At 41.9% G+C, this 12912-nt stretch overlaps 1 protein-coding gene across 4 annotated transcripts in view; it reads left to right on the top strand.

The window, feature by feature from the left end:
* The window catches only part of carmil3 (capping protein regulator and myosin 1 linker 3), an 86987-nt gene that overhangs the window by 13082 nt on the left and 60993 nt on the right, over window positions 1-12912 (top strand). For all 4 annotated transcript variants that reach the window (XM_069164468.1, XM_069164470.1, XM_069164469.1 and 1 more), the window contains exons 3-8: window positions 1799-1849; window positions 3228-3287; window positions 3375-3496; window positions 6994-7088; window positions 7598-7668; window positions 9197-9270. In XM_069164468.1, coding sequence (XP_069020569.1) covers window positions 1799-1849; window positions 3228-3287; window positions 3375-3496; window positions 6994-7088; window positions 7598-7668; window positions 9197-9270 — 473 coding nt within the window. The remainder of the gene's footprint in view (window positions 1-1798; window positions 1850-3227; window positions 3288-3374; window positions 3497-6993; window positions 7089-7597; window positions 7669-9196; window positions 9271-12912) is intronic.

Genomic DNA, 12912 nt, shown 5'->3' with positions numbered 1-12912 from the left:
AGCGCTTTAACATGGTTTTCCCATTCACACACTAATGAGACAGATCACCATGTAAGGCGCTGCCATCAGGAGAACATTCACACACTGATGGTACAACATCGGGAGCAACTCAGGGTTCAGTGTCTTGCTCAAGGACACTTAGGCATGTGGACAGGAGGAGCCGGGGATCAAACCACCGACCTTCCGATTAGTGTGCAACCCCCTCTACCAACTGAGCTACAGCCTCCTTAAGTGTCACACTTAAGTGTCTTTAATGATACCTCAGTATGCTGTAAATGATATCAAAAGAGGGGAAATTCTACGCAAGCGTTCCTGGTTGGGCATCAGAGGATCAAATTGGCCCCCCATCCGAGAGCGCCTGCATTATTGAAGCCTTTATGTTCGTGATGGGACCTTCTGTCAGGTAGCGGGGCTTTTTGAAGGGAGAAGATGGTTCTGTCTTTCACTTTCTTTATTTCCTCTGCGTGCCTCAAGGCCCCCTCCATCCTTTCTGGATTTATATAACAAGAGTTTTCAAACTTGTCAAGGAGCTGTGATTGGACTAACAATCTTCTGCAAAGCGCCTCTCCGCCAGCTTCATGTAGACATTTTTTTTTTTTTTTCTTGGTGGGACAATCACTCCGTCTCCTCCTTTTCCCTGTCCTCCTCCTCTGTCTCTTCTCTGTGGGAGTCCGTTATGGATGTCTATATAGTAAAGACAGGACTGATGTGTGAGGCCGAGCTTTTGCCAAGAGTTGGTTGTACCACATCGGAGGAGACGCTGAAGACTTTGTTATCGGGAGGGGAAATTTCATCTTCTATCGCCTCCTCTCCTTCGCTCGTCTTCCTCGCTCCCTCTTTGTATGTTTCATTTCCTTTCTTCCTCTCACCGCCGCTCAGCAGGGCGCCATTAACCATTCAGCACAGAGGGGCCTTGAGGAATTGAAAGCGACTGAGCAGAAAAAAGAATAGAAAAACTGAAACGGGAAAAGGAGACAGGGGAATTGGGAGGAGTGAGGGGGGAGGCCAAGAGGGGATGGAGTGAGGTGTTCGGGCGGCAGCGAGCCAGACGGGACACAGTGGCACACAGTGGAGATGGAGGGATTAGGGATTAAGCAAGAAGAAGATGGAGGGGAAAATGAACACATTTCCATGGAGATGAAAAGAGAAATCAGAGGAATGACAGGATGCGAGGAGAGGAATTATGAGCCAGGCAGGGGATGGAAGTTTGATAGCCAGCAGAAAAAAAGAGCACAGAGAAAGTGTGGCCGAGAGTTATAGAGAAAGAGCCGGGGAGGGATAGAGATGCACCCCGCACGCATGGGGTATGCTAATTATGGGATTTTGAATTATGAATGAGATTAATTGCATAGGCAGATGTGCATATATTCACATTTTCCTTCTCTTACTTCACCCCAGACACTTTTTTTAAATGATAATCCAGTTCCTCTGACAAAGGCACACCTCTTTCTGCTTACTCTTTGTCTTCCTTCTCCCTCTTTACTAATTTCCTCTCTGGCACGATGAGGCATCTGTTGAATAATTGCTGCTTAGCTCTATCCACGCAATTTATAAATCCGACTGTCACATGACTTGCAATCTCGGCGTTATATTTCTTCTCGCATACACGCACGCGCACACGCGATATCACCATTAGCTTGTTAATGTCTATAGAGCTTAGCATGACTTACGAGCCGTTTGGATGATTTGCTCTCTTTATGGGGTGTTTGTGCATTGATATTTTTTGCTTCCATTTGCATTTTGCATTTCCTGCTCTTTGACAGAAAAAAAAAAAAAAAAGATGTGTTTTCCCCCTCAGGTCCTGGCAACATGGAGACTGTATCTCTTTGCTGTCAAAGTGCCCACCAAGGTAAACGCTCCCCCGCTCTCACTGGAATTTTTATGGCTTTCACTTGCCAGCCTTGATCTCATGGTAATTCACAAGAGATGTAACAAAAAAAAAGAAAAAAAAAAAAGTAGAAGACTTTTCAGAGCAGGAGAAAAGAGATAACGATGATGACTGTGGTGATGATGTGGTGGAATGACGGCAGCGCTGATAATGATTACACAGGAGGATGATAAGTGGCAGGTGGCATAAAGCTATAGAGCGGTAGTTTAACATGTTGGGAAATATGCTTATTAGCTTTCTTGGCAATAAACTACATTAGCTATTTCTCCCTGCCTCCAGTTAGTGCAGAGCTAACCCCTGTAGCTCAGCACAAATACCATAGCTGTAGCTTCGTATAGGAGAGGCAATCAGAAGGTTCAGAGACTGTTTCTGTTGCAGGAGATTTGAGTGCAGCACTGTGGTGTGCATGGAGGACGGGGAAGCTATAACCTTACTGAATAAGTATTAAGAGTTACGTCGCTCAATCAACATCAGCACCTGAGTTACACACGTGTTTGGGACCACTGGTACATGCATGTTTTCAATTTCTCATGGACTTGAAACTTAAGCAGCGAGTGCATATCCAATTTCGGTCTAATTGTCGGAAAACAGAAAGAAGTCGCACAGAGTCAAATCTGGTGAGTAGGAGGTTTTGAGGTAAGGATTATGTTGCAGTAAGTGGGTGCATTGCAATATGAGAGAACCCAAGTGTCATCACGCCACAGTTCAGATCGTTTACATTTAATGTTTCCCTCCGAACGTCACAGTGAAGCTCGGTGTTGACGGTCTGACACCGGGGGACGAATTCATGGTGCACAACTTCACAAATGGTAAAGAAAACCCACCTGGTTGCTCCTGATCTGACGCACCTTCTTTAAGTCTTGGACAGCGCCCATCTTGAAACTTAAATGCCACTCAAAACGTTGTCATAGATTTTCTGAAGAATTGCAAGGGTCTCTGTTGACGACTTCACACAACCTTTGATGTGCGCTCACTGCTGTTGTTCAATGGTGAAATCTCATGAACTCGTACAAGTGGTCACAAAAATATGTGTAACTCAGGTGCTGATGTTGATTGAATGACTGCTGTGCTCCGTTTGCGTGCAACAGTCTCTGAACTTTTTTATTACAATCGTATGATTACTCATGTTTCTTGCCCCATCTTGACTTCCTTAAGTGATATCACTGCATTTCCAAATCTCAGCAGTTGCTTTAATGAGTACAATGTTTTAGTGACACAAAGAAAGTGGGCCAAACAAAGAAAATAAGATACAAGTTGTTTGAAGAAGTAATTCTCCTTTTGAAGATGGACTGCGTCAGTGTGGCTCACGGTTATATATTTTTTTTCCTGATATTTTCAGATGGAGGTCACCTTCAACTTTTTGGAAATCAGAGCAATGAACACCTACCCCGAACACCAGGTGAGAGACATTTTTTTCCCTGCTGTTTGGACCTGCACAGCGGTGTAAAGAATTGCAGTAGAAAAAAACAGTCCCGTCTGTGTGCAGGTGGTCATCGATACAGACAAGACAACCTACTCGCTGAGACTGCAATCCCAGGACCAGCTGGATCACATGGTCAGCCACATCAACTACGCCCTGTCCAGAGTCTTCAACAACTCCATTTACGCGTAAGCATCTCGGAGCCTCCCCTGATCTCGAGCAGAGAAACCAAGTCTTTTCTGTTTTTTGTGTTGTACGCGCTGAGGAGCGAAGACAAGTTGGCCAACGTTAACGGCACTCGACAGCGTGCTGGCAAGTTGACAGCTTCACTTTGGGGCTGCTTCCCTCTTCAACAGTCATTCTTGTTTTTGCTGTAGTTTGTATCCAGCTCATTTCTGTGTCACAGTGCGCTTTACCAGCCAGCAATCACGAGGATTAAATCAGCCAGCTGACACCGAGTAGGCCGTTACCTGAAGGCACTTTAAAAAATTTTTTTTTTTTATTTTCTACCAGTTTATGTAGTAAAAGCAGCGAGTAGCAGAGCACACAACCAACTACAGACTCAACCCTGCAGTCACAAAGCCATTCATACTCAGCTCAAAATCCTGAAGTAGGCGCTGAATGTCCTCTGCACACAGAAAGGAAAAATGCGGAGGACACGCATGAAAGAAAGGCCTGGATAGAGTTGCCTTCAAGTCTCGGAAATGTTTGTCCCGCAATCACGTGATTGCATGAGCATCCTGACAGGTCTGAGAGTGTATTTCTCTCTCTCTCTCTCTCTCTCTCTCTCTCTCTCTCTCTCTCTCTCTCTCTCTCGCTATCTATCTCTTTCTCTATCTTACTGTCTATCTCTCTATCTCTATCTCTCTATCTCTATCTCTCTATCTTACTATCTATCTCTCTATCTCTCTATCTCTCTATCTCTATCTCTCTATCTTACTATCTTACTATCTATCTCTCTATCTCTCTATCTCTATCTCTCTCATTATCTCTTTCTGTATCTCTATCTTTATCTCTATTTCTCTCTCTCTATCGCTCTATCTATATCTCTCTCCATCTATCTCTATCTCCATCTCTATCTATCTCTATTTCTATTTCTCTCTCTCTCTCTCTCGGGCCTCATCTACAATTTCTAACAGCAATAGGGTTGACTGTGCTCAACAAGGCTACATCCACACGGTCATCTTTCCCAATGACTCTTTTCCATTAGGGAGCATGGCGGATGATTGCTTCTCAATGCGAACATTTAAAGAGACTATGGAGAGGGGAGAGAACAGAGGGAGGGGCGTTGTTGTGGGTTTGATTGCGTGGCCTTCTAACCGATTGCTTCTGCTGCATTGAAGTACAGAATACAGATAATATGAAGATAACGTACACACACACACACGTTCTCAAGCCGGATGATGATGATGGTGCAAATAAGGTAGGGATTAAGGTCACGGATGTGGTTAGGTGTTGTGTGTGATTTGTTGACAAATGGGATTAAGGATGGTGTGTCTAGAATTCAACAATATATCAGTGTAATCCTATCAAAAAGCCAAAGCAGGTACAGCACAGTATTATGTATGGATACAGTATTTACTTTATGATCCCTGTCCTTACTCTTTTCTGCTTACTGAATGTGGGTTTTTTTGGGGTGAAAAATATTTTCATAGAGAACACCAGTAATCTGATGTTTCTTCTTATACAAATGCTGCAGGGAGCTTGAAATAGCATCTCAGGGATTCAATTTTACAGTTTTACATGTTATTTATTCACAACTAAAGCACCGTCATAAGCAGTTTCCACTCCGCAGATGTTCACGTTACGTCTTTATTCTGACTGGAGCAGCTATAATCAATGAAAGACAAGCCTGCTGCAAATTAGCATCTTGCCAATGCAAATAAGACAGTGTTAAAATTTCAAAAATATTATGCAGCTGTGTTTCGTTTAGTAGGCATAAACTAATTTTAGCTCCTGAATGTGCAAGTCAAATGCTCCTTTGGTTTCCTTATTGAACTGGAATCTGCTTGAGATATTTTTTTGATATTAATGTTCTGCAGGAGGAGTACTAGCAGGGAATGGGAGGGTTATACTCAATCATTTACACTAAGGAGCAACCTGTATGTAGTCTCTGGGGCACTGGAGTGCACCACTTAAACATCTGGGAGTTCAGTGCTTTGCTCAAGGGCACTTCAGCTGCAGCTGAGGGAGGAGAAAGTATAATATTTACCAACCACTTTTTTCCCCTTCAACTTGAGACCAGAGTCTTTATCCAGGTTAGTGACCCTGCAGAGCATATAGATAAAGAAGATGATATACTTTTTGATATACTTGGGTGCATTATGGCTTTTTAATGAAATGTCTCAACAGCTATTGGATGGATTGCTGTGGAAATAGATACATATATCCATGGGGCCCTGATCACGAACTGCAATGACTTTGGGGGTCCCTTGACTTCTATTTAAGCACCACTAGTGGTTTTTATTAGGGATGGGCATTTTGGGCGAAAATACAATTTGATTTTCACTGGGGACTATTTGAGCATTCTTTTGAAGATACCCCTTCCCCAGCATGCATGCATGTACATGCGCACACACACACACACGCACACGCACACACGCACACGCACACACGCACACACACACACACACACACACACACAAAGACAGTGTGTGGACAATTTTGCACTCACCACTTAAGTTGTTGATTGAATCTGAATTTTTTTAAAGCTTAGTGGATAGAAGTATTGATTTGTGTAGCATCAGAGCACAAAATGTATAAACTGAGAATAGCTGGATGGTGTGTCAATCATGAGTCAGTATTAAAGGATAGAAAATCGAACTACATGTTGCTCTCTGAATGTCTTGTGGTCTGAAATCTGTGGGATGTTAGATAAAACCGGTTTCAGCACAAAGGCAGATGATTGACAAAATCATTGTGTACATTGTACCACGGAGTAGCAGCTGATGAGGAAGCAAGCAATTTCAAATGTATTGAAGAAGACTCGGTGAACACATGACAGATGGGCCCCCCCCCGAGGGCAAAGTCCAGACCTGAACCAGTTTAAATTTATTTCAATATATCCACATTGCATCAGACTCCAAAGACTCTGTGTTTGATTATGACGACTGTGAGTGGTATGAAGGGACCAAGCCATCCAGGCTCCGGCAAAGAATTTCAACCACAAGTGTATATTTCTACTGTGGTATTTAGAAAAATTAGTGGAGTGTTGGATCTGTCTTGATCTGATTGGAAACCCGTCGATACTTTGTCCCACCCACCGATAGCCGTAACCTGATTGCCCCACAGGCCTGTCAATCAAACAGACACGCCCCCCCAAAACACAGCTTTTTGAAGTTTATTTTAGAATTAATGATGGGATTATTTTTATAATACACTGTACCGACACTGCTGCTTCCCACTTGAATGAAAGGACAACCACTGATGTCCGCTCCTCATTTGTGCATTTTATGAAGGCAGGACAAAAGACTGTCCACAATGTCTTAGGTCTTATTATTAATAAGAAGTGACTTTAGCTAGAAAAATGCAATTACTCTTGGAGAAATTCTATTAACTTTGAATTTCATGAGACTAGTTGAATGGGAGTCTATGGAGCCAGAAGCTTTTTGGAGCCAACCTTAGGCCAGAGCACAAATCTACAAAGCTGCTTCGATCCTCTCCTCTCTCTGTTGTTTTCTTTCAGTCCTCCTATTTGCCGAGCAGAGGGAGACCTGCCCGATGGGACTCACAAGTTTTCACCAAACTCTGAATCATCACTAGAACCCCAGAAAACCTGCGGTGAGTCTCTGCAACCCTTCTGACTGCATCACACACGCACACACACACACACACACACACACACACACACACACACACACACACACACACACACTCACTCAAATGTACACACACTTATACACACTTATACACAGAGTCCACACAGACAGCACTTCAGAGTCCATCCACCCACTCACTTACTAACTTGCACCAAGTCATTTTGGAGACTTGTCCTTAAGTGGGTCAGAAGACCAAAGTTATTGGATGCACTTGCTTTCTGCCAGTAATCCCATTAATCTACAAGAAGCACTCCTTCATGGTGCCGTACTTTCATCTCACCTCAATATTTACAGCGAATCTCTCTCTTTCTCTGCTGACTATCTCAATTTCCTTCTTTCATCTTCACCCTGCATCCTTTCTCCTCTCCATTTCTTTCCATGTCCTCCACCCTGCTTCATTCTATCTTTGCCATGTCTGATTTGTTCCAATCTGCTTTGGATTGATTTGTTCTCTTCGCCTCCATATTTCAGGAGGTTTTTCTGAGACCTATGCCGCTCTTTGTGACTACAACGGTATCGGCTGCAAAGAAGAAGTGCAGTGGGTGAGGAAACAATTCTGGTTATACACTGCTCAAAAAGCTCGGCCAAAATACAAGAAATAAACACGGAACTTGAGGAATTAATGACTTAATACCAGTGAAATGATCCGTCACTGCAGCAGGTTCATTTTACTTGACAAGAAATCTTGAAATATGCTTGTTTCAGTCTAGAAATAAGAACACTGTCTGGTGTTCAAAGGTTTAAAATAATTGGAAAAGGCTGTTGTTTTTTTTTAATCAAAAGTGAAATACACTGAATATGAGTAAATAATTCTTAATTTTAGCACACGAAAAAGAATGATTGCCAAGAAACAAAAGAATAAATCACTATTTTAAGTGGAAATTACTTACTACTGGTGGAGTAGTGATAACGGTAATAATAATATTAATACAACTTTATTTGTATAGCACCTTTCATACAAGTAATTTAGCTAAAGGTGCTTTACAGCAAGAACATAACATGTAGTTTTCCACATAAAAACAGACATGAAGGAACATAAAAACATGTTAAAATATAATTTAAAAATATAACAAAATTCAATTCATAAGAACAGATGCAATTAAACACAGCAACAATAGAGTAGGTATAGAAGCAGGTAAGTTTAAATCCATATTTGATTTTAAATCAGACCTTAATCTTTTACAGCTTTTCCTTCTCAGTCAACCACACACACACACACACACACACACACACACACACACACACACACACACACACACACACGTTCATACAGCTATCTTTGTGTGGACATTTTTTGACATAATGCATTCCCTAGCCATTTACCACCACACCTATGTGCCTAAACCCAACCCTTACCCGAACCTAAACATAATTCTAACCTTGAACCTAAAAACCAGATCTTAACCCTCAAAACACAGTTTGAAGGGCTACTCCGATAGTCTAAAAGGAAACCTGGTCCTCTCAAAGATAGTTAGACAAGTACACACACTAATGTTGGAGTTCTGCCTGCCATCAGGACCATCTCGGGATTCAGTGTTTTCAGCATGAGGAGTGGAGAAACCGGCAATCAAAGCATTGACCTTACAAATACTAAGCAACCTGCTCTACAATCTGAGCCACAGCCAACACAGAAATTAATTAACATTTATTGACAATTGAAAGTAGTCTGGAAATCTTTATAGTTTGAGTAATTCTAGTTTCAAGACACACTGCTTAAAGTCAGGTTCTGATTACCTTGTAGGGGAACGTTTACAGACATGTTCCTCGTATCTAGTTAAAAGTAACTCAAAGACAAAGATGCTGATCAGGAAAAGGCAAATTACATTTACTTGAATTAAATCCAGTGATCTGCCTAAGAAAGCACAAGGTGGTCAATTTATACTAAAAACAAAACCAATTTTACCTGGTGAAATCCCCAGTTTTTCCATTGTACTGTTTGTTCTTTGTTTTTGTTTTTTTTTAGCTTTTAGTGATTTTTTTTTTTTATATACAGTAGAATAAATATCATATTTTTTGTGTTGCTGTCTCGTATCACTCTGTTTATTGTTTCTCTCCTGCTCTCTGTTCCAGGATGTTGACACCATCTACCACTCTCAGGACAACCGGGAGTTCAACCTACTGGATTTCAGCCATCTTGACAGCAGGTGACACAGTTTACTGACATCTTAACCACACACAGACTCATTACACTGTGCAAGCTTGCACTGAGGGGAAAGACACAATAAACTTCTGCCAAACTCAGACTGCAGCGTGTACACACTGCAGTCAGCATTGGCTCCGTACTCCAGCACAATGGATTGGAAATGAAGCGATGAAGAGGAAGTTTTAAATGCTGACTTTCAGCATTCGTTTGTGGGTGTTTACATCTGCATCAGGGCGCATTTAAGGGACAGAAAGTAATTGGACAAGTTAACACAAACTCATTATATTTGAAATTTGTCAGTTCTTCAGCAGTCGATCTCTGGCTGCTCTCCGCAGGTTACAGAAATCAGCCAGACATTTGGCATTATCTTTTTGTGATGCTCTGCCAGAACTCTACTGCAGACACCTTCAATTTTCTTTTTCTCCTTTTCAGTGGTATTTTTTTTATCTTTCTAGTCTGGTTTTCAGAAAGAGAAATACCTACTCAGCTACATTATTTTGCCAGTCAAGATGGCTCAGTGTAGATTTAATTTCCTTTAAGCTCAATGATGAGGAGGAAAGTGCAAATATTTTTCATTTCAGAGTCTTAATTGCTGGACAAAAGCTGTCTTGTTCTTCACTTGAAAGTCCGTCCTCGGTGTAAGTGTGCTGGAAACTATATCATGGCATCCTCGTTGTTTAGTTTTATACTGGACCATAATTGGCTTCCAAACTAGTGGTGTTGTTGCACAAAGGTAACTGCAGAGAAATTTTGACAATTTGAAAACCAATTTTTTTTGTTATAGGAGTCAGCAAAACTCTTTTCTTTGAGTGAAGGTCAGTACATTCTCAAGCTAACTACGACCAGCCATTTTATCCACTAGTCCTCCAATTCCAGCGCACTATCACGGTAAAGTGTGTAATACACCCGTCAGTCCACTAGAAGGTATCGTGTCAGTGTCACATTTTGCTTCATGTAGGTGTGAAAAGTAAAAACATGTATGACCGGGGTCGTAGAAAGAAGTCATGTGACGAAGTACAAGAGTGATGAAGAACGATTAGTAGTAGTAGTAGTAGTAGTAGTAGTAACCCTAAACCCAGGACTGTCACCCAGGACACCAGGAGTCGAGTAAGAGTGCCATGAGGAAAAAAACTTTTCCTAACAATACCCAAGTAGTATTTTTGATGGCTAAACATAAGGCCCCTTACGTTGTCATGCTTAGGCGAAGCAAAACGTGACACAGACACTGTATCCTTTAGTGGCCTGGCGGGTATATTACACGCTTTAGAGTGCAACTGGGTTGTCCAGTTCACATACAGGTTCTATTGTAGAGACAGAAGTTGTTGAACAAAGCTTCTCCACTGGGTTGCCACTAATATGATGTTTAAAATACCTTCTTAGCAAAATGCCTAGAAACTCATTGTTATCCACGGAGCTGTATGGGCACAGGTCTTTTGAAATGAAAAAAGTTACAGACCAAGTTATTTTCTTCGTCTGATCAGTCGGCTGAAAGTTTTGTAGACTTGTACTTTTGTAATTGCTGGAGTTCAGTGCTGGAGTTCAGTGCTGCAGTTCTGTTTGGATGATGAGGAACGAAACAAGCTTTATTGTATACAGAAATCCTGAAATACTTTACTTTTCTCTTGCAAGACTTGCAGACGTATCGGGTCAAACAATGTCTCCCCTGTTCAAATCTAAAATGCTGCTCAGTCTGGAGCTGCACTTTGCTCTTGTGGCAAAGTTTTTCCATTGTGATTTGGCAACTTAGCGAGGAAGACCATAAAATGATTAACAATGTGCAAGAACAGATTGTTGAAATCTGCAAATTAATTCAGGACCTTGCAGAAGATAAGAATGTAAAAGTTTTTCCCCTGACACTGGTCTTTCTATGTTTATGAGGACGCTCGTTGACTTAAAACATCCCCTTGCCTCTAACCTTAACCCTCACCTTGACCTAACTCCAACCTTCAACCTAAAACAAAGTCTTAATCCTCAAACTGCCATTTAAAGTTGTGAGGACCACAGTAAATGCCCTCGTGTTATACATACACGCACGCGCACACGCACACACGCACACGCACACGCACACACACACACACACACACACACACGCACACACACACACACACACACACACACACACACACTTGATGCGTGCAATGCGTGCTACATACAGACATTAGGAAGTACCAGTGTCATCTTATTACTGTATGGGTTCAGTGTTACTGTACTAATCAGTTTGTTTGGGTGTGTTGTAAACAGATGTTATTTGTCACCAAGTCAACCAAGACTGAAATCACAGGGAGTGTCACCGAAGCTTATATTCAGCACTTAAACCTCAGCTATTGTTTCTTATAAATTCCTCTGCTCCGGAGCACACGGCCACCAAAATAATAATGTCCTAATACTTTCTGACAGTCCTGTAGTTTGGGAAGACTTTTCATTCTGCATCATGCTGTTTTACAGAAATGTTTCCCAGACGGTACGGTGCATCTCATCAGCTGTCACTCCAAATCTTATCTGCCATCACAGTGGCTATTTGTAAAACAAGACTCTCCTTTGGTAAAATGTTCACCACATTACTCCTCTATTCTGTCTCTGGTTGACTTCTTGTCCTGTGATTCTGTTGGGATTTTGTTAGATGTTTGGTAAACATCATGAAGAAGGAATGATATGCTTGTCAGAGGCAGAATCCCTGGCTCATAAACAGCTGAAAGATGCCAAGTATGTTCTCCCCTTCCTCCCCGCTGGTATCAAACAAAGCCTCTTGTTTCCTTTCTTCGACGTATTGAGGAAGTGTTGCCCAAGAGCTGCCGATCATAAAAAGATTTGACGCTTGACATGCAAATGGAGAACTCAAACTAGCTGACTACACTTTTTGTTCGAGGGATGTTTTGTCCTTAAAAAAATCCAGAGGCCTTTGAACTTGTTTTTACTTTCTTGTGCAGTAACAAAACACTCCTGACTAGAGAGGCAATGCTCACACTTAAAAATGCATATCTCATCATAGGAGCGAAGCTTTGCAATGCTGGTAAATCAAAAAGCCATTCATAGAAACATGATTGCAGCAGCAACTCATGAATACATTAATGCCTTTCATATTGAGAGCCAAAATCACTGCCATGCAGTTGTTTTTCCACGTTTTATTTTATATACTGTGATAAAAAGGAAGCTGCCTGTCTATGCTTATATTAATGAGCCAATCTAACCACAATCCAACACTCAAGACTCTCTCTCAGCGTCTCTTTAGTGCCTTTAGTGAGGCAGTGTCCAATCAAAATTGATAGAAGCAAAGATGTGGCAACCTAAATCACACAAAAAAACAACTGCGCAAAGTAATCCAGCAAGTGTGCAAGTGGTAGAAGAAAGGATAGAAGAATAGGTATTTCCATGATCATGTGCCAGAGGCTATTTATGCTGCATTACTCTCTTCTTCCCTCCTTGTCCTTCCATATTTCCATTCCCTCCATCTCACCCTGATTGAGCCCGTCTACCGTTACCGCGGGCGACAGAGCGAGACTTTTTCTGCTGACTGCTGCCCGTCCAAACACCGTCTCCGCTTATTCCCTTTGACTGAAAGCAGACACCTTTTTTCTCCGGCCCCGTCTCATCTTCTTGTTATCCACTTCCTGTACTTTCTCCCCATTCATTTTCCTCGGCTGAG

Source organism: Embiotoca jacksoni, unplaced genomic scaffold (genome assembly GCF_022577435.1).
Source record: "Embiotoca jacksoni isolate LCO1_2020_lvr unplaced genomic scaffold, fEmbJac1.0.p SCAF_31, whole genome shotgun sequence".
In the NCBI taxonomy this organism is placed as follows: Eukaryota; Metazoa; Chordata; class Actinopteri; family Embiotocidae; genus Embiotoca; species Embiotoca jacksoni.
Note: the sequence above shows the minus strand (reverse complement) of the source record. Positions and strands in the feature narration are given on the sequence as shown.